Source organism: Linepithema humile, chromosome 3 (assembly GCF_040581485.1).
Source record: "Linepithema humile isolate Giens D197 chromosome 3, Lhum_UNIL_v1.0, whole genome shotgun sequence".
Classification (NCBI taxonomy): domain Eukaryota; kingdom Metazoa; phylum Arthropoda; class Insecta; order Hymenoptera; family Formicidae; genus Linepithema; species Linepithema humile.
This window is the reverse complement of record NC_090130.1, coordinates 25,382,336-25,405,894: the sequence shown is the minus strand read 5'-3', so window position 1 is coordinate 25,405,894 and position 23,559 is coordinate 25,382,336. Positions and strand designations below refer to the sequence as shown.

The window sequence follows — 23,559 nt, the reverse complement described above, 5'->3', positions numbered from 1 at the left end:
AAGAAATGAATTGTTACAAAAAGCATTACAAATCTTCACATAAATCTTCAAAAACCAGATTTTGCGAACTCAGAAAATCTTTATTCAGTACGTGAGCTGTAACTATGAAATATGAGCGCGAGAACTAAAGCTACTAACTCCTGCGGCAAATCTAGGTTGACCAGATGCTTAACCTGAGACTTAGACCAGAATTTAACTCGGATTACTACCTGATACTCGATTCTCCATAGCTACAAAGTTGCTCTATTTCAGTATGCGCAGCATTGTTTCTAACTTGGAAATACTGGTTTTTTTTTAACGGATGCGCATATCACTATAATTATCGTAGTACCACACTTTTCATAAAATCAAATGTCAACTGACATATAGTTCAGTAAACGTTACGTTCGTGTGAAGATGTAAAATTGAGGTTTAGAAAAGTGCAACGTGTTCGAGAAAATTCTAGAAATCTGGTAATTATATTTTGAGAATATTTTTATACAAAAATAAAATAAACTAATATATCAAGAATGGATAGATTAATTGTTAAAAATAAATTGCTGTCAGAGAATATTTCATGATGTTATAGCAAGTTTCGTCAGCTATAATAATTGTTTGGATAGCAAAACATTTGCCAAGAACATTAATATTATTTGTTGAAAATACATGAAATGTTAGTAGCTAAATCAGAATTATTTCTTAATTGCTATAACACACTAATGCTTATTCTGTCATTAAAGCAATGCTAGAGAAATTATTTTGCTTTAACAACAAATCAAGTTTGTTATCTATCTGGTAGACACTGTGTCTGGTAAAAAATTTGTAATTTTACCAACAAATTTTTACTTCATAAAATCTTTATTGACACAAACGAGATTTTGCTTTAATACCGGAGAATTTGTTATAACAGGAAAATTTGGTAGCTTTGACGTCGAATATGCAGTAATAGTGACAATTTTGCTGCGAAATTTGTTTCTTTTCATTTTCCAACGCGGTCACAGACAGTTTTGGAATCCATTTTTAAATTTCAGTCAAGTTTTCTCGTCTTATTCAAACTTACGCATTAGCATAATTATCTGCATCATGTACAATTTTTATGCAAAACAGTGCAACGTACGTACTTTTCAATTTGTACAGCTACACGAGTTAGCTGTATAGAATTCAACATTTCTGATTCAAGATTTCCGAGGCCAGAGTTTCTCTGCACAGTTTAATCAAATCCAGACCAGCTTGTTTAGACAACTTGTCAGCATCAATGTGCTGATATTCAGTACTTCGTACGTACCTAGGTATTCCTAGTGCTCTAACGTTCAATAAAAATAAATTGTGTCTTCTACAGAATAACAACAAGAATCTTTACATGCAAAAAATATTTACTCAAAATTAATGTTTATTAATATTAATTAATTTAATGTCGTTTAAAATGTAATGCTATTTAAAAAACAGCAGCTTTATTATTAAATAATTAATAAATCATAAAAATAATTATAAAAAATTCCTGTTACACAAATATCAACTATAGGTATATTTTTTGGTATATAATTTACTAATATCAATTTTACATTATAATTTGATTACTTTTATATAAAAAAACTATGTAAATTGCACACGTTCTACAAAATATAGAGTAGCGGCTTTCTTTATATTTGTTATATTTTAGTAAATAATGTTCCTAGTTGTTTTCTGAATGCGCGCGCGCGCGCGCGCTTCTTCGAATAATTTTAACTTTTTTGTGACTTTGCTAGCGATTGATTGACTAAATTATCAAAAATTAAATTAATTTTGATTTTCAATTATTTCTGAATCAAAATAAACAAAAAGTAATTTAACAAATTATAAGTTTTATATGACGTAATATGAAAATGTAAGTAATTTAATAGAAAATTGCCTTTATTTAACGTCATGAATAATACGTGAGAATTTGCGTGGATATTGTTTCTCAGAAACATGAACGAAGTAACTGATATAAAATGTTTTTGAATTCCGGAGTTAAAAGCACCTCTTATTGCAAGAATATCTTCATGAAAGTGGCAACACGAAAGAAAGATGTTGGATTTAATGGCATGATACATGGCGCGAATTGTCTGGAAGGTTAAAACTATAATAATACGTGGACAAAGAGAAACATTAAAACAGCAACAAGACATAACCGCGAGCGATATGAAATGTACGAAGCAATTTCATTTTCTAACGCTTCGTAATATCATGGACGCAGCAGTTCAAAGTCATTTTTCGTGAATGCGGCTGGTATAATGGATTAATATAATCGCATTTCAACAAAATGGGACGAATTAATACATCCATTGAAATATTTCGCTTAATTCACAATTTCTCTTTCAATCGCCAACTCTAATTCCGTGTACACTAATAAAAATATTATACTATTTCTCACAAAATTTATTTTAACAAAACTACCTTATACTTCAAAAAATACTAACAATTTAGAATCGCCTTTTTTTTTAATTTAAAAAATTTAGTGCAACTTTTTATAGCTAATTATCTTGATAAACTATGCACTTTAATCAGTTGCTGCAGACTTAACTTATCTATATTAAAGTTAAAAAATATAAAACCGTTAGTACTCATAACTTTACACATAAAAGAAGATATGGTTTACAATCTATATATTCATATAAATTTTATATTAAATCATTACACAAAAGTTTTATTTCAATACACTATCTTTCTTTAAATTGATTATAGCTTTTCAAATTTCTTATTTATGTGGATTTTCAAATATTTTGATAATTATATTTCAGGGCATCGCTTCTCCATATTGATTTCACGAAATATAACTTTACGAGTTGTTACTTCGTGTTTTGAATTCTGAGGTTCGATATTTTCAGGATTTCGTTGATATGCATATTTTAGAATGCGCTATTTTCGGAAAATTTCTGGAGAAATATCCGACACATTTTATCGCGACGGATACGATGATGCTCGCGGTTTCGATGAGATCGTAAATGTTCACGTACATCACTGAAGCGGCGAACGAGGTTAAGCCTCGTAACGATATTTCGTGAAGCTCGTTGCACGAAGCACATATGCGCGCGATGCATCTCCGTTGGATGAGATTATTTCAACCGCAAAATCCATCCTTGAATCTGATAACTTTGACTCGATCGCAATTGAACCAAGTAATTTACAATTGTTACTGTCAATGCAGTTAGTCTTAAATGAAATGTTACATTTTGTGTAACCAGACTGTGAAAACGATTTAAGCAAGAAAGGAAAAAAAAAGTTGTCGCAAATACACATTTTCTATACGTTCTTCTTATATATTGAGTTCTTGTAATGCTAATGCGCGTTCCCGTTTAAAACCTGAATCCTACAAAGAAAAAAGTTCTCTCAACTATGTTTAGTTCATACATTATACATTCATTATGCATTTCGCATGTTTTATGTTACTAAACTGTAATAATTTCAAAATTTTCAGATCTAGAGTTAGTTTGAATTGTTTGAACATACTCTTAAGCTCAAAACTATTTTCGAATTATTATATGTTCGACATCAAAATCCAAATTGTTAGATTTGTTAAACCTCCTGAAATTTTCCAGCACAAGAAATAATAAAGAAATATTATATTACTTACCTCTTAGTTGCTCCGCCGATGTCCGATGACTCCCCCAAGCCTCCTCCCTCTTCTCCTCCTCTCGGTAGCCCATCGATAGCTGCTCCTTTATGGCACTCTCTCACGAAAATATAATTAATCACGGTCACGCGAGCAATAATAATCAAGATGTGAAAAACATGCGGCTCTACTGACATTATGACAAAAAAATTATTCGAAAAAGTATAATACGATTGTATGGATTCGTTCGAAGCAGACCGTGGGAGAAAAATCGAAAAAATTGCGTAGTTCACGACTATTGTACATTTAAACTATTTCGTTTTTTGTTTTTTACACACGTAAAATACTGTATATTCATGGCAAATTTATAATGCCTTACTGTTTCATATTATTAATATAACATAAATGTGAATAAATGTCCCAATTAAAAGAATTTAAAAAATATTTGCAAAATAAAATATTTGGATATTAATCACAGAAACTGATCAATAGCGCGAACTATTAATCGATAATTACTCGTAGATTATAATATGCGTACTTGCGGTTTAGGAATTATTGTGATTGCGGTTTAGGAATTAATTGCGATACACAGTGATTTCCGTCACGTCTTACCTACTCGAGTAAAGTCTTGTCCCCGAATGAAACAAGGTGATAGCGTGTTATTAACAATAAACTTACGTCTGATTGTAAATCACGCACCGGAACCAATATCAAAATACAATCGCACGCGAAAAATAAACAAACACTCAGTATTGAAAATCGCAAACGTCGTGAGCTAATATTAAAAACGTTATAAAATAATAATGTAATACAGGAAAATTTTGTGTTCTCGTGTTTCAAATTTTAATTCCAACAAATGTATTACTATCGTATTTTTTGCACTTTAGTGAAACTCGTTAGTATCGCGTAAGATATAAATTAATTCCGCTCGATTCAAATAAGTTCTCGTCCTAGGAAGTTTTCAATATTCTTTTTTACATTTCTTTTAGATTTAGTATAGTATTGGCTCTCCTAAATCTCTTGAAAACTTTTCCATCTTCTCTTATATATAAATCTCGTAACTTTAATAAATTTACTGAAGGTGTCAAGTTTTATCGATTCTCTAAGAAAATATCACTTTACCCATTCGTAAGAATCACTTTGCTTTGGCTTGTTTTGAAAATAAAAATCTGGTAATTTAATAACATGTTATATACAATTATAAATTACATAGAAGAGAAATAATTTAATAGCGATACAGTTTCTCTTATAAATTTAATATGTGCGTAATTCTATATATCAGAATATTCAAAGTTCTTAAAAAGTGTATTATATACATATAGTATATTTTTATCATAATTTTTTATTACTTAACAATTTAAGATTGGTATATTTAAATAATCTTTTGCAATTTGATCTTACGGTTCGTTAGCGCTGCTTAAGATAAAGATCAATTCCATTCGATTATAGTTAACTTTATTTTATGCAATACTAACGAATCTATGACACAAAAATGCAAAAGATATTGTAATAATCATTTGTAGGAGTTAAAATGCGAGCAAGGAGCAGAACATAAATTTTCTTCTAACACATTAAATATTTTACAACGTCTTATATATTTCAATGAGTTTATGGTTCTTGGTGTTCGTGACTTAAGATTCTTTATATTATTTAATGATCTCTCTACGATGCGGCGTACACGCTCTGTTGTCAGCGCGCTATCACTTTGCCATCATTTGTGATACTCCAGATAGGAGAGTGCGGTGAAAATCGCTCCGTTATCGTGTAATTTGCTCCCAAATTACAATCACAATAAGTACTGATATTATATTTTACCGAGTAATTACCGATTAATAGTTCGTGCTTAATCATCTGTTACGATTATAACATCCAGATATTTTATATCGCGAATATTTTTCCTTAATTTCTAACTTGTAGATTCTTTTATGTTTATAATATAAGATTGTAAAATTTCTATGTAGCAAAATAATTTTTTACTTACAAAATACTAACATATACAAGTATATGCAAAAAATATAATAGTAATTTATTTGTTGAACCTAGAATACAAAATACACGGCACACGGAATATACATATTCTGCAATATATAAAATATTTTAAACGCGTTAAATATTCAAAAAACTTGCCGATATTCGAACGTGTATTACTCTGCCTATGCAAAAAAATGCAGCAAGCGTACGAAAGTAGTTTAGATATACAACAGAGTAGCCGCCAGTGACACGCAAACAAAGATAGCTGTGCAGTTTTCGATTTTCCTCCGCTATTGTTGTTTGCTTCTGACGTTACGAGCGTTGCACGAATCGTAATTCTGTGTGATCATACTTTTCCGAGCTATTCTATTCTATTTCTTTTGTTATAAAGTATGCATAACCGCGCGATTGTCATATTTTAATTATTATTGCTCCAATGGTCGTGATTAATTTGTATTTTCGAGAGTGGAGCGGCAGCAATCGATGAATTACTAAGAGAAAAAGGAAAAGGAGAGGCTCATCGGGCATCGGAGGAGCAATTTTAAAAATAACCGATTTATTATTTATTACTTGTGAAATATTAATTATTTACTTCTGCAGTAGTTACGTGACATTTCACATCGTTATATAACATAATTCGTAGAAAATAAATCATTTTAAAATGTTTAGAATCATTAATCTGCTTAGAATATTAAAAACAATTGTATAATAAAATTAAAGGTAATTTTTCATAAAATGACAACAATTTTCATTACTTCTCATAAAATATGTCAGAACAAATCGCCGAAAATGAATTAAGCGTAATATGACAGCAAAATTATAACATTTTTTTATTAAAATGGCTGACTTAATATATTATTTTTCTCAAGCACACTAATTTTTATTATATAGTTATTTAATGTAATATTTTAATTTTCTTTTTAATATCATATAATGAATATTGACAATTTAAAAATTATAAAACTTGGTAATAAAGTTTTAATATGCCCTTACATTTCATACAAAAAATATCCTATTTTAGTGATTTATATAGATAACATTTATCTTGACATTTCATGCAAATATAATACTAATCTTCATAGCAAGCGCGTTTCTATTTTGAATTTTGATATAATTGAGTATAAGCGATATTCTTTGAGAATTAGAGCATTACAAATGCCAGATCACATATACAAGCTTAATTGAACACATATGCAAGCTTAATTGAACATCATTATAAAAGACAGAAAATATACAAACAATTCCACTCTACGAAGTAAGAGCTTAGAAATTCAATTAAAAGATCCTGTAAATATCATTTTTCTGTAGTAATAACGAGCACTGTAATCAGGAAGTTAATTACCGAAGGACTATTTGTAGAAATATATTTCTTATTTAAAGAGAGAACGCAAAAGTCATAGTTAATTATTTCGCGTTCTGCAACCGCGAGATATAATTGTCAGTTTAACATTTTGTAATATACATAATAAAAGAAAATGTTGATTAAATTGCTACAATCCATTCATGTTTGCTGAATTCTGCACGACCAATATATATAAACAGAGCACACCGCATTTTTAATTTGCGCAATTATTTTAATTCAATTTTGTCATAATTAAATAAACAACACAACAACTAATCCAATGATGTTAATATTCACTCGGATTTTACTTATTTTCACTTATTTACCCAAAGGTAATTACGAGTCTCCGTTAAATGAGTACAGCCTTCATGAAAATCCGGTTCGCTTGTTGCTCGACGTTTCTTTGCTTTCGTCGCGGTTCGTCTAGACTGATTACTCGCGTTACATCTTGATGTTTCTTTCGTACAACTGAAGTGCATCGCGTGATGCAAGCGGAAGCAGCAGCTCGAAACCCGTGGGCGAATTAAATAGGCCGCGAATTCAATTCCGGCGTGAGTAATTAAGCACGAAAAATCTCGTGGCTCTTAAAGTTCACTGCCTCGTTTTTTTTAATTTCTATGCCTCGCATAGATTAAAATACAGCAAAAAAAAAAAAAAAAAAAAAAAATGGAAGACACGGAAGCGTGCGGTTAGTTTATCAGCACAATTTTCATATTTTCAAGGAGAGAAAGGGCTCGCGTCTGCATATCGATTAATGTCGACTATATCGGTTATAATAACAAACTCTCTGTTGGTTTCTTTTCAATATAAAAATATGTTCGAGATAAAAAACTGTTCAAGATAAAAAAAATTTATCACCGTTTTATACTAAATAAAGGATGGATCTACTCAATTATACTCTAGAGCATTCCAGACTAATTCTGACATCTAATGCCGCACATTGTGTAGCTCGGGATGCGAATGCACGGATGGTGTGTGCATATTCCGCTATTAAGGTATACTCTCAGTTTAGTAAAGGATTTCTCTGTTACTCGCAATACGCTGTAAAGGGACTTCCGGCGCCCTAATCTCGTACTCTTGGAAAATCGTTAATACAACCAGCGGCAGTCCGTTTCAAAGCGTATAATTGGCGAATCTAAGAATATGGGTCGTCTCCTTATAGAGACGTGCGCACTCTCGGAACGCTCTTCCCTGAATACCAGAGCCGGGGCAATCGTGATTGTACGCCCCGGTCACGTTATACTCGCGGCTGAGGTCTTGCAGGACAGCCGGAACCCACGTCGCGTCTCACCGCGGCCGATCAATATTACGTATACGTTGAGGGGAGGCCAAGCGAAACGTCGAGCAACCAACAGGTGAAGTAACATCGCGGCAGACCGTGAGTACGAGGCCAAGGGGAGAATATAAAATTATTCTCCACGGATAGAAAGCTGTAGCCGACCTCAGCTTGCCACCGATGGATCACTTAAAGCACGAGCCACCTTGGGCTTTCCCATGGCCTCGGCGCGTTCTCCGTCCCTCTCCGACCGTCACTCTACCTTTTCTCTCCGTCCCTTCTTTTCCTTCTAGCCGGCAGTTACTCGCAGGTCTACTTCCGGAATTACAAACATAGAGTAGAACTTTAAATAAACGTTCTAATTTCATCGCAATTTCGTTAATCGATAGATTTCCGTGATGGCGCAGTGAAGAATCGCCTATCGATCCTATCGCGTAATGGATGGACCGATAACGCGCGGTAATCGGATTTTACGGTTCATTATACTAACGATTGAAATTCTTTTGTCAACGAAAGAAAAGCCTGCCTGCTTAGTCATTATTTTCGATGATAAGAGCACGATAGATAAACATTATTAACGAAAAAGAACACAAGTATAATTGCATGTAAAATCAAACTCACCGTTGCAGCTGAAGTATCTGAATAATCCAGACACGAAGCAATGATGGATCTGAAAAACAAAGAACAGAAAACTTTAATATAAAGAATTATTTTAATATTTACAAGAAATAGAAATTCTTTAACACAAGAATTATGAACAAAAATTGTATACAATATAATAACATAAAATTCTATTTATATAATTAACAAAAAGCATCATTTTTACAAAAATCTAATTTTTATTTGCAATATTACAACTACATGTTTCACATTTTTTTGAATGACCTATTTCTGAAATTTAGTTTTCCAGCCAAATTTCGATAAAATTTATTTTAAACGTTTTTTTATTGCAGTTGTTACTTTTCAATGCAGAAAGATTTGTAGTATGTTACATTATATTAAAGGTTTTCCTACTATATTTTACATATTCTTATTATAAATTAGATAATCTCTTTCATATGTGTGAGTATGTACGTGTATATGATACTAAATATCACATCTAATCTTCTATATTACATACAAAACGGTACTTTCAAAAAAGTTTTATATAAAAATTAATTCTCTTTTTCTTCTCGCCATAAAACATAACTAAAATGTTTCTATTTAGTTCTCATTTATCTGTAATAAACATTTTACGATTTCTAGATAATTTTAGAAAAATAATATCCAAAACAATTTCAGGGAAAAATTATACATGTATAAAATCATTTTATATTATTTTATAATCAAATTTCGATATAAAAAATATAAAAATCTCAATAGGAAAAACAAAAATTGTATAAGTATCTCAAGTATTTTTAGTATTAAAATACAGTTTTTTAAAACAATATTATTCATTTTAAATTAAATTCACATAAAAAATTGCTTTATGCAAGAATCCTATTTTAAAATTGTAATATTATTGGAATTTCGCAATTAGTGATCTTTTAGCAAATCACTACAATTCGATAACAAAAAAATTGTCAAGCAACTAACGTTTAATTTTGTAATAAAATAATATCGCTTTAAATACTACATAACAATCAATTATTAAATAAAATTTATCTTACAAAAATATTCCATAAAATTTGATGTCCAATCTCTGAGGTATATTGTACAATTAATTAAATAAATAAAATATCATACCGTCCAACCGTTCTTTATCAATTTTTCACATAAAGAGATGCAAATTTTATCTATTATTAAACATGTCACCATTATATCTCCCTTATTACAATGTAATTGTTGTACATCTAAAAACTGAGCTCACAATTATTAATATTGGCAGAAGGATATCCTAGTCTTGACGGACATGCCATTGTGCTGTTTATTAATACGCGCAACAGGACAATGCCATGCGCCGTACGAGCCGGGTCTAATTAGGAGTTCGCTGTTGGACGTACGCATGGTACATTAGGTCACTCAGCCGTTATACCGACGCTAACGAATGTCATATACCGCGACCGGAACCGAATCCGGCGTCGTGATGCGTCCTTATTCGACGCATTCGTCCATTGCAAAGCACATGTACGCGGAAAATATGCAAACTCCCGATGTGCATCACTGACGCGCTGTGTGTTGCATTTGCATACGCATTTCGTGGATAACGTGCTCTCGAAAGTTTCCACGGCAATTCATGTGGAAAACATTCTCGGCAAACGACCGGCTTGAAAGATAAACCAGTTCGTGAAGGAGAAAGAGCAATTATTCGCATATACAAATCTGCATATCATGTGTTTTTTACAATTCAGTTTTTCATCAGCTAAAATCGGGAGCTGCCTGCAGCTACGTACGATTTACGCAAAAACTGCATCATCGGTATTTTCGTAATGAAATGGAAATACCGTGTACGCGGAAAAATGTGCAGCCTATTGATTAGATTTTCATGTATCTGATAGCGATGAAACTATTTTATTTCATACGTTAATGATTTAATGCCAGTCTATTCGCAGTGGAAAATTAAAGCGTAACATCAAGATTTATTAGTTCGATGTTAACTTGCATAGATGTTGTTCTGTATATCTGTATATGTGTTATCTCTAAAAATAAAACCTCAATTTTTGTTCTTTTAACATTTGTTACCACGGCATACTCGGTAAAGAATAAAGTTACACACGCTCGTGTGTTTTCGAAAGCTAAAATATTTTGCAATTTCTTTTTGATAGTTCACAAGCCACGCGAAACGAAATACGAGCAAGTAAAATGGCTCGTCGATGGAACAGCGGGAGATACACATTTCGTAGCGCGGCGATAATTGGAAAGCGGCGTAAGGTTTGCCCATTAATTTTGTTCTGTCAGGAAAGTTGAAATCCAGTGATTAACTGAGGACATCCTGTACGTGAACGTGACATACAGGATGTTACAAAAAATTTCATCTTTTCAATAGAAAAATTAATACTAAAATTCATACGAATATTGCAAAGGCAATTATAAGAAAATTATATCATGCAAAATGTCACAATTTATTTTTAGAAAAAAATAAAATTTTAATAATTAGTTACAAGTGTTGAAGCTTCAAAACTATTAAATAATAAACGTACAGAAGTTCTGAATAAGTTAACATTATAGTGTTGATATAAATATTTATAAGGCAAAGCAGATTTATGATATGCAACGTGACGATTAAAGAGATTTAAAAGATTAAATAGATTGAAGAATTAAAGAGATTATTTAAGATTTAAGGATTAAAAGCATGCTTTCTAGTATCATAAATTGTTCAACACTGTGAACGTTAATCATGTTTGTATAAAGTAAAAAAACCGTGTGAAAAAATAAAATTGTGAATTGATAAGAACACAATGTAGATCATTGTTAAAGCGGAAATGTAGATTGCATGAAACGATAAATCCACAGTAATTTCGTGCGGACGACAAATTGGGCATTCAGAAAAAAATGGGTGAGCCGTTGGCGAGTTTGCACGATTGAGGTATAAAACAGACGGGAAAGTTTGCAATCGTCCCTTTCGTTAGTATTTGAATGTAAAATCCTCTTACGAGCGACACGGCGCTTTGACTAATGGCGTACCATTAGTCGAAACGAAGAACACTTCATTATGCCAGATCTACTTTTCGCGGGCGGAAAACCCGATGGACGCACACCACGTCTCTCTGTCACAGCCCACTTTAAGACTTATCAAACTATTATAAGAGATACGTCGCTGAAGAAAGAGTGCTTCCATCGCTGGAGACATTTTGTCGGATTTTCGCATCTTGCTTCTCTTCTTCCTGTCTCAGACAGAACTCGTCGACCATTTGTCAAGTTGCTGACGGAACGTCGCGATGTATTTTTACGTTGCAACGCATCGCCGTGACGACAGTACATAACATCAGAATTTATCAAATGTTATGACGTTATAATTTTACCTTCAAGAAAGGTTACTTTATTTCAACGTCACTGTAATAGGATACGACAATCCGAAAATATTATCGTACCGACTTTACATTATATTTTTTTTATTCATTTATTTATTATGATATATATTTTTTTTATTAAAAAATATATATAAGGTAAATATTCCAGTAGCCGGACATTGATGAATTAATCGTTATTAAAAATATAATTTTTTCCATTAAAATATTTTTTTGTTCATCTTTTATACATGATAAGGATTAAAATTTACTTAATAAACACAAAATCAAAATTACAATTATTAATTAATAGTCAATTAAATATTTACAAAATTATGTTAAATATCCATACGCGTATAGTTTTCGGATGTAACATAAAATATACGTAAAAATATTTTTCTTCATTTCCTATAAAATATCATTTGCTTTTTATAAAATTATTAAGAATTAATTAATTGTAAATTATTTCACGTGACATAATATGTGTGTGTGTGATATCAGTTCTAGTATTAATTGTGTCTAATTAAATATTATACACAATTATTAATTCTGTTTATATGCAAACTTAATTTACTAATGTTTTTTAATATTATTATATATTTAGATTTTGGTTTCATATATTTATAAATATTAAATAATTATTTTGTTAATATGTAGTTGAAAATTGGGGACATATCCAATCACTGGAATTTACTTTTATTAAATTTAGTAAAGAAAGAAAATAATACATAGAAAAATACGATTCCAAAAATTGTTTGAATCAATTTTTAATATAAATTCTAATTTCGTAAATTTTGTTCTCTTCTTATATCTTACATCTTATATATTTTTTCTGTCTTTAAAATTGTTATAGACAATTTGTGTGTGTGATCTGAAAATATATGATGAAACATCCTGTATTAAGTTCTCGAAGTTGGAAAACGTAATGCGAACCTGAGAGTTTTCTACCTGTTGTTCGAAAAACAAAGTATTCGGTCTTAGAATTCGTCGTATTCCATCCCCCTGCCCTGAGCATTATAATTAAAAGGTGAACACAAAGGTGTACAGTTTCCTGTAGGATTAAAAGTGTATTACGAGCGCAACGATTCTCGACGAAAACGTTGCCGAGAATCCAGCCTCGCGCGGCATATTTGGATGCCGCGATGCGAGAAGCGCGCATTCGGCATATTCGCATTTCCGTCGCGGTAGATGCGCACCGACGGCATTCAGCCCCCACGAGATTCTAACGGTGAGTGCTACTGTAGATTGTACCAGTAATCGTAAAATGCACGTTCTCGTGCATCCACGCCATTTCCGTTTCTCTTTATCAACCTAATTCTGAAATAGCATCGCAAAAATATCCGCCAGATATCAATAGTTCAATCTTTCAATGTGCATATTTTCAGGCAGCGGCCTGGTTTTCCAAATGCAACGCATTGATGAAAATGCATATCTAGCGGAGTGAAGAGCGAAGCAACACACACAAACACGCAGACCACGTCAATATTATTCCGATATCGACGCAGGTGCATATTAATAATGCCCACTTTTCCGGAGTCAAATGCGAAATGGCGCATGGAGTAATTCACCGTTCCGTAAATGCATCTCTGTCCGTTTTAATCTTCAGCTATTAACCCTTTCGTATGCATTGTACGCGGAACTTTACGGAAACGGTGAATAAGATTAATGCGCGTCGCAAGTTTCGCGAGGTGCGCAGTGAATTGATTCGCCCGCGCGAACGTAATCTCCGCGAGCGTTAATCTAAAGGTGAGTCGAGTTAATTAGGACTAGAAGCGGCTAAAACGGCAAACGTAGTCGCGAAGGGAAATGTGAATAATGTATTTCCCACGTGTATTCAGTTAAGGGAGCCCTGGACTGGAAGGGAATATAATCTTCAGCGTAATCTTCTTAGGGACGGGATGCGCGCGTTTTTGGAAAGTTTAGATCCGTTCGCATCGCGGCGTCTGACAGTGCCAATGATTTAATGGCTTTTGCGGATCCTGCACTAGCGCAGCATTATTTATGAATATTTGTTTTAACGCGACGTTCTCCGAATTGTCGCGCGCGGGAGACAGCTTTCTTCCTTTCCTTCTTGGAGAAGCGAGCGCTTCAATTATGAATAAAACCTTGTTTGTAAGAATTAGTCTTGGAACACAACGGGGACAGGAGCGTCCACGGTGCAAGCGCATTGAAATTAACGATTTTCGCCGTAAAAGAGAACGCAACCTCCTCGCAAATGGAAAAAAATAACTGTGCGAAAGAAGGAAAAGAAAATACGCAGAGCGCATTTGTGTCTCGCTATCCCCGCAACCGAGACGACGGAGTAATGGACAATTCTGAAAATGATTTCGCGAGCTAAGAACGTAGCGAGTTCGCGGAACATTTCTCCCGCGATACCACGACTTGCATAAAAGATTTATGCAAATATCCAATCAAGTCCGGAGTCTACTCGCGGCACATAGCTCTTTGGAGATGAGATCATTTGAGATTATCATTCAGTCACATGATTAATGCTCTCCAACGACGCGTACTCCGCCCAATTACAACGCGTATCATATAAATCACTTATTCAGGATGCACAGGATTGGAACGCAAATGGGTATTCGAGATTCATACCCAGTTTTATAGTCAGAATCGGTTTTCTATTATGCCGAGAATAGAACGACGATCGTTAGCGCGTTGAACGCCTGAAATGAGAGACGTTTAAATAGGATGATTATTAATCACTAGATTAATCATTTTATCGCTTCGATAGAGAATGGCCTAGATTTTACGATCCCGGCTTAGCATTATTGCTAAACATTCAATCGTTCCAATAATTGCTAACAATTAAAATCTATTCAAATGATTCACGCGATATAACAGGAAATAAGTATTAATATATAAATCTGAAATATAATTCTTTACAGTCATAAAATTTATAATTTAAATATTAAAATAAATAAATTTAAATATTAAAAAAGATATCAAATATATAATAATAAAATATATAATTGTGCTTTTTGTTTTCTTATAAATTTAAAATTTGATTTTTTCGGTTTTATATAATTGCAACCTCTGCGCACATTTTTTATTCAAATTTGTTAATTTAATTTGAACTTTGCGTATTGTTTTTTGTTCATTTTACAATTATACTGTGTTAAAATTTTCATGATAGCCTGAAACGTAGCCGAAATGTTCACATATGTATACATATTTTAGTTTTTTTTTTGCATTACAATAACTGCGATTTGGCCTTTATCTGCCTTCTATTTGATTTTTTAAATAAATAATATATTCCAGAAATATACCGATTTGCCGATTTTAGCACATATTGCCCTACGAATACAAAATAATCAAAAATTCCGAGAGCGCAGCTATTTGATCGCCTCGACTGTAAAGCATATTAATTGTATGCAACGCGTTCGCCATCAATTTACTTCCACGCAACACATACGCATCGATCCTCGCTGCGTGCGTCGGCGGCATCCGACGACGCATGCTAATCGCACGCAGCGTATGCTAATAAAGTATAACAAGCTCGTCGTATATTTAACGTTGACGCGCGCTAAGGATTTTCGAGGCCACATCCCAAGAATTCGATATGAATCGAATCGTAATTGTAATTCAACTGGGAGCGGAACATCTGCTTCTGTTTCTCACAACAAGATAACATCCGAATTGTGCAGATTATCGGAAGATAATACAATGAAATCGGAAACATGATTGGGTTCTATGTCACGCTATACTATCGTGAAAAGGTGAATGTAAAAGCAGCGATCAAAGTGCGGAGAAATACTTTGTAATCATAAAACCTGCTTTTATCCTTTTTTCACCAATATAATTTGAAGATATTCGAATAGTATGCTATATTTGATGCTTAATACATGAATTTAAACTTGTTAAAGATGTCCGGAAATTGCCAGCAAATTCGATCGTTGCAATTAAACTAGAAGCAGAACGTCTGCTCGAGTCTGCTAACAAGATAAAGTAGACACAGATCATGGAGTGCGATTAGATAATTTGACTATAATGTAATGAAATCGCAAATATCCCTCAACTGTAGCATCACGTGACCCGTGAAGATATTGAACACGCCTCGTTCTTGTTCTATATTAATCGCAGGTTAAAAGCATTTCGCGCGTCATTTTTCGGTGTCGCGGTGTCGTCAAAAAAACGGCGATATTCGAGATCACGATTACAAGCCCTCTTTTTTTCTTTTCAGAGTGAAGTATACGCGTTTTCCTACAAATTAAATTTCACAGTTTCTCTCTGTTTCTCGTTCTCTCTCTCTCTCTCTCTCTCTCTGCCCCTCCGCGGAACGAAAGTCAGTCGCGTGAGCGTGCAGGCATGGAAAATGAAAAAAGCGTGTCCGTCGCGAACGAAGTCGAATTGCGTTATCGAAGTGTCAACGTCATTCAATTTAATAGAGTGTTTCTCTCCCCCCTTCCTCCCCTCACCCATCTCCCCCCCCCCTCTCTCTCTCTCTTTCTCTCTCTCTCTCGCTAGATTGTACAATTTATTCTACGTCAACCGTCGTACAAACAAAGCAGGGCGAGCCATTCTCGGGCGAGCAAAGACGAATCGATTTGGGCGACGTCAACCAGTTAAAGGTTCTCGCACCTTGCATTCTCGTCCAAACACTCGATGTGCTAATTACTATTCTCGGTCCCGTATTATCCCGGCAGCTACGTCATTCGTAATTCACGCTTTGGAAAAGCGGCTCTAAAAGCATATTGCGCGCGAAGTCCGTTTGCTAAGTGCTACGCGCATGACGCATTTTGATCAAGTTTACCGTTCGCATGTGTAAATGTAATTGTTTCTCGCCCAAAGACTAAAGAAATTCGCGGAACAAGATTTATTATTATTACAACTGTTAGCTTTATTACTACTTTTTCTCGATACTAAAATTCTCGTCATTTCTCGCCTCGGTGATTCGTGTGAATTATAGATTTGTAGATTTAATTCCCGACCCTGGATGTTTCGCTAACTTTTTGAATTTTATGCTCATTACGTCCGACAAGGGTGAAATTCAAGGAGTATTGAGTGAAAGCACCGCCTTGAAAAAAATCGGAGGGAGCTGAAAGCTTTTAATACTTTCTCAAATTGAATCTTCCTCTCCGCGAGAGCAACTCACTATTGAACTCAATTAGAGGTCAGATAATATCCATTGTCTTAGTTTCGAATCTCCTGGAAATGCGTGAGGGAGTGACCTATGTTCGGAATGCATAATGATCGCATAAACATCGCTCTTCATCTTTGTCGCAGAAATTTACTCAATAAACTGCTGATTGAAGATAGATTGTCAACAGATCTGAATAGCTATCTTTGTCGTGTTTATTAATTTTAAAATACGCTTTTGACACATAAAATATCTTTTTTTACTCGCCACACATATATTTGATAATAAAATAAGAAAATGTAATTTAAATATTTTTTATTTGCAAATGTTAATAAGAACACATTGTAAATTCATGTTAATTTGAATATAATAATGAAATATTCCAGAACTTGAAATATACATAGAGCTATCTCTATATTCTAAAATGGTATTCCGCATGAAACAGGTATTTTCGGAATATCTATTCTATTATGAGAGACACGATAAACTCATTCATTTTTGTTTATGTCACTGTGTGTTAAAACGTCATATTCCCTGAGTATGAATTTATATTCATATGCATTTGTTCCGTTCATAGAACTAATAAAACTGATACATCAAACGTTTATAAAACTAATAAAACTGATATATCAAACTTATTCGCGTTGAACTTTACACTTACAAAGTGTATTGAGAAAAAGTTTTAAATTCAAACAAACTAATTCATTTTATTAGCATCGTCACTTTTCATTTATGCCGTCACAGCTTTGTTCTGAAATTATTCAAAGGATTACAACGTATCATATTTCAAGTATAATCTTCCGGATGACGTCACTGTTAGAAACAACGAAAGCATTAATAAAATAGCGCGCGTGTTGGTACGTACATATATTACATTTCAATTTTCAATGCACCTACTTTAAGAAGATTTCTACTGGGACATTCAAAAGGCAAAAAGAAGATTCGCGCTCATCCTTTCATATAACGTATCAAAAAGTAAAGAAAAGAGCACACATATACATTCACACATACACACCCACGCACACACAACGAAAGCATTAGTGTACGTTTCAGTAGAAAAAAATTATAGATCACGATGTTAAGTTTCTCAAAACAAACTGCTCTCTGTTTGCTTCCGAGCAAAACAGTCAGTTTCACTTGGCGATCGTAGGAACGCAACGATGACGCTGACCGATATAATCTCGCGGTCGCGATCCCATGATGCCTGGTGCCGGAAGCGGCTCATTAGTCGAGCAATGATAATGCCAACGGACACCCAGGTCACCGGCAACGCAGCGCAAAACTCTGTATCTGTCTTAGTGGTGGCTTCGCTATCGGCGTCGCTGGTTCCGTCACACTTCGCCGTGGACCATTACGCTCTCTCGAATCGATCGACTTCCGAGATCACTCTAATCGCGTCTTCTACTTCCGACAGCAAATTCAAGGGGGATTGGACATCGGATATCAATATCCGCCTCTTTCCTTTCGCGTCGTTAATATCTTAATCGATAATCATATGGAGAGTTGGCAAGAAATATCGACGTGACTATCGAGTGCAATTATCGACGGTGCAATTTATAGACAGTGCGCGGATATTATTGCCAGCTAGGGAAGAGCAGTGTGTGATTATTTTGTAGATAACGACGGAAACCTCGCGGCGATTTTGTCGGTCGAGTCTGTGGCCGCGTAGGTGAAGCGTCTAAATCACGGCGTGAGAGGTGTTTATTGGAAAAATAAATAATTCACGCGTATCTACAAGCGGAATCGTGCAAACTATGACTATAACAATGGCGCATTCGTTGCACGGTATCGACGTTATTTCGCAGTTGTGGTTTGAAGCTCCCTCGTGATACCGTCGTCGGGAGAGTAATTTCAATATTTGCGTGCTGCGCGCACTGTGTGTGAAGTGAAAATTGAGCCAATTCTGATCTGCGATGTGACGAAACGTTCGTTTTACGAGCTGAGGAGCTTTTCAAGAAGAACTATAAATTGCTGTGTCGTTTGGAAAATAGGTACTTGTTGCACGACGAAGAATGCGAGAGTGCTCAAAAAGGCGTCAGTGTTGCGCGCTTACGATCCAATCGATTGAACTATCACACACGCAGTGACATCGAAAGCGATGTCTAGTAATCACGCGAGCACACGTCGTCACTCCATTTTACGCCTTCCGTTGAGCGTGTTACGAGCTAGAAGAAGATACGACATCCGCCGCATGGCTCGGTAGGTGCAAAACGCTGATTAAGCAGTTATGCGCATTACATCGAATAACACGTATCTATCATTTAAGAAAATATATAAAACAAATGAAGAATGCATTTTCTGCAGTAACAAATTCAGAGTTGTTTATTTCTTAGGAAAAAATTCGATCACCAATCTTGTAAAATTATAATTTGTTCAAAATTTTTAGTTTTTTTATATTAAATATTTTTGCAATTAGACTTAAAGTAGAATTAATAAATAAAATAATTGAATTGATTAAAAAAATAAATGCAGTTAACACTTAAAAATAAACTGTTGTTCAATTGCTCTCAAATTGCAATGTGTTGCAATTCAGTAAATTTATTTATCTCCGATATTAAATAATATTTAGATTAAATTTTTAACGAAGAAAAGCTGAATCCAATATTTATCGAAAAATACATTTCTGCTTATGTGTTTTATATATTTCTGTAAAAATTTAATAAAGAATAAAACTATGAATTAGCAAACGTCGGCAACCAAGAATTAGTATGGGTGGAAAGAGAACACGAATACTTGATTTCCAACGCGCAGAATCGCTGGAGATTACGGAAATGTTAGCGATGTTGTAACCTTGCGTATAGCTGCATTGATGAATATTAAAATGTAACGTTATGTAACGTTGTGGTTATTAACGCGTAAAAGTTTTGCGCAACTCTCTCTCTCTCTCTCTACTGTAACTGTCCATAAATCAACTATTACGCGGACACACAACACTCTCGTATTGTAAGTTCGTAGAATATCAGATTGATGTATGCTCATATACGCTATTGTTGCATCATCATGTTAAAATATACTTTAATTCTGCGTTAACTATAATTCCATTCCTCCAGTAATTCTCCTTTCATTTCTCTATTAACTATTACCTTTCATTTCTCCATTAACAACGATTGAATCAGAATTGAATTGGAGAGAGCTGAACATTGAACTTTACTCGTAATGGTATTACAATATGGTATTTTCTGTAACTACATATATAACAACCAAAGTAATTTAGATGAGAGTAATTTAGTCAAAATAATAGGATAAACATAATGTATACATAATCATTATGTAACAATAACCATTATGTTACAATAAAGGAGGTATTCAATCAATACATATTTTATATCGTTACTTGTCTTGTAATCCGTCAAGATAATAAATATTAATAACAGATAGGCAATACTTTCTTGATGGAAATTCTTCCGGAAATACTTTCTTGATGCTACAGTTAACATTAAGATCAAGGTACAAGCCAAACGAAGTTGCATTTTTTTTTCATCTGCTATCAACAAGAAATTGTCTGATGTTACAATGCATTCATATCAAATTTCCGCTTCTCGACTATCCCGCTTTTTACTCTCCTTCAAGACGGACGGGAGAAACTTATCGAGTTTCCATTTACTTGCAGACTCGGTGTACTGGTACACCGTGGCAGAGCGAATAATGGATATGAGAAGAGCAGAGGCTAAGTAGCAGGCTGCAGGTACAGGAACGGAGACGGCGCGAGGGGTAGATTGGAGAGAGGCGTGCGGCCGACAGAAAGCGAGAGTGAACGAAGGGGCACAGGCACGGAGGGCGTGCGAAAGGTGCGGGAGGGTCGGCCATTGTGACGAAGTCGCGCGAGGGGGCGAAGTGTGGAGGCCGAAAAATGAGGGTGCGCGGTCTGTCAGATGTGTGGCGGCTGGTGTGGTTGCTCTGTCTCGTTCTAGCGACGAGCTTAGCGCAAACGTCGCAGCTCTGTCCGGCCCACAGTCAGATCACGCCGTGTTCCTGCAGCGTGAAGAAATCCGGCCTGGACATCGTATGCGAGAGCACCGACCTCACGCACATCTCCAAGGCCATGGCCGTGTTAAAGGGAAGACCGAGCGCCGTGATATTCTACCTTAGGCTTAGGCACAACACCCTGCCCAAGCTACAGGGATACGTGTTCCTCGGGCTAGACATACGCCACCTCACCATTCACAATAGTAGCCTCGCGGTGCTCGAGGAACCTTCTCTTAGTTCTATCGGTAAGTACATATGAATGGTATTTACGGAGAAAACAAAAGAACACGACAAGATAGAAACGCGACCTGCCACCATTTCACGTGCAGTTTTTTTCGAAAAAGAAATCCATAAAATTAAAACAAAGCCACAAAGTATATCCGAACTCATTTCTACAAAGGATAAAGTAAGTACTTAATTTTTATTTTTAACGTTATCAGCGCGGCCTCAGGCAACAATTTATATTATCTTAGGGATTTATATAGAGACTCCAAAATAGAGTTTGCTATTCATAATCCTGAGCCTCGCTGCTTCAAATATTTAGAGAACCAGAGAGAGGAGGAATAAAATTTAAAAAAAGTCTTAAAGCATAAGTTGCATAAGTGTAGAGTACACTGTAACAAAAATCAGAGAAGCAGAATCACGTAATGGACAGTTATTTTCAGCCAAGCGCAAACATTGTTATCGCAATCACTACAATTAAATTATAAAACATTAAAACTTTTTAAATTTAAATGTCAAAATCTAAATTTTTAACTTTGAAAATTATTAAAATATACTATTTGACAAAAATATCAACGCTTCTTAAAGCAATTCTAGGCTAATCAGTGAATCTTTGTGCTATGTTAATGTAGAGATCATGCCTGTTTAATTAGTTCTTTGCCATCTTGCAGAAATAAAAAACCAAGTATAGCGGAAAAATGCTGCTTTTAACTCGTCACACTGAGTGGAAATTTAATTTTTTTTGAAGGCGAGAGAGCTGAGTCAACGTTGAAAAATACCGCCTAACCACTGCTTAAAAATAAGAACATTAAATTGATCTAAATGAGATAATTAGGAGCTGTTAGCTCTCACATTTCTTTGTTTCCAGCTCATTTTTTCAATTCTTAAACAACTTAACTGACATGACTCATGTCTCATTACAGAAGTATTGGGAAAAGTAAAAATACGTCTTATTCCGTATATAGCGTATAAATTCTAAGAATAAACTCACAAAATAAGTGCATTCCGATTATTTTAAGCTCTTCGAGACAAAAAAAATTACATCTTCTTGATACAAAAAAAAAACTATACTTAAAATAAAACAAATTAAATATTTCGCAATTAAATATTCTTTACCGATTTGTGAACGTAAAATATGCGCATTACTAAATTGCAACTTCTTGCACAAGAATAGTACTCCGAATATTTCTACAGTAATATGGAATTACAAATTATATTTATAAAATGAGATAACTTTCTCGATAGAGTAACAGAGTTTAATTTTGAAACTTTTAGAATATAATATGTTTCTCAATTAGACTACACCCCGTTTACATGAATATATTTTGCCCGAAATGTATTTTATGACAGACACAAACAATTAAAAAATTTGTTGCTATTTTGCAAACTCATAAATTTAAGAAAAAAGTTAAATTAATTTTGCAAATTTTTGATACTTTTCTTTGACGTGCCTTAGTTGATCATTTTTCGTAAAATTTTTTATTTAAATTAATACTAACAAAAAGACATAAAAAAGTTGGAATTAATAACAATTTTTACTATGTAATTGTATTTAAAAATGAATTTATCTATTGTATTTTTATTGTTATATGTGATCTTTCTATATAAAATAAAATCGTATTTTTCTTTTTTATAGAAAAACAGCACAATACAGTTTATTTAATTCATATACAAAAAACATAAAAAGTTGCATAATATTACGTAATACTTTAGCATATAATAATTATAACATAAATATTTTTCCATTGAACTTTGATGGTATGTTAATTTATAATTAGATTATTGAATAATTAATATTTTTATAAAAAAAGTTGTAGCTCAACAATAAAAATATTTTGTTAGTTCACAAATTGATAAAGAATATTTATATAATCGTGAAATTGATTATTTGATCATTTTAAATATAGGTCTCTTTTGTGCCAGGAAGGTGTGGAATGATTTTCTTGCAAAGAGATTGAAATACGCGTATTTGAGGAGTTTATTTTTGGAATTTATACGATATATATAAAATACGACATTTTTTACTTTTCCGAATACTTTTATTTTTGCATCAATTAAGAGATTTAAGAATTAAGGGGATGAGTTCGAAAAATCAAAATTATATCAATTTAAAAGCTCATAAATAGTTTCTAATTTTATCGCAAGATTTGACATTCTTATTTTTAAGCTATAACGACATTTTTCAAAATTAATATAACTTTCCACAAAAAATATGATTATAAATTT

At 33.7% G+C, this 23,559-nt stretch overlaps 1 protein-coding gene across 3 annotated transcripts in view; it reads left to right on the top strand.

Annotated features, from left to right (window-relative positions):
- Nucleotides 1-23,559, top strand: part of LOC105668778 (carboxypeptidase N subunit 2) — a 99,521-nt gene that overhangs the window by 65,869 nt on the left and 10,093 nt on the right. For 2 of the 3 annotated variants that reach the window (XM_067351957.1, XM_067351958.1), the window contains exon 2: nucleotides 20,756-21,356. In XM_067351957.1, coding sequence (XP_067208058.1) covers nucleotides 20,996-21,356 — 361 coding nt within the window. In that variant the 5' untranslated portion in view covers nucleotides 20,756-20,995. Of the gene's footprint in view, nucleotides 1-18,468; nucleotides 19,345-20,755; nucleotides 21,357-23,559 lie in introns of those variants that run through there. The other variant, XM_067351956.1, reaches the window with a different exon arrangement.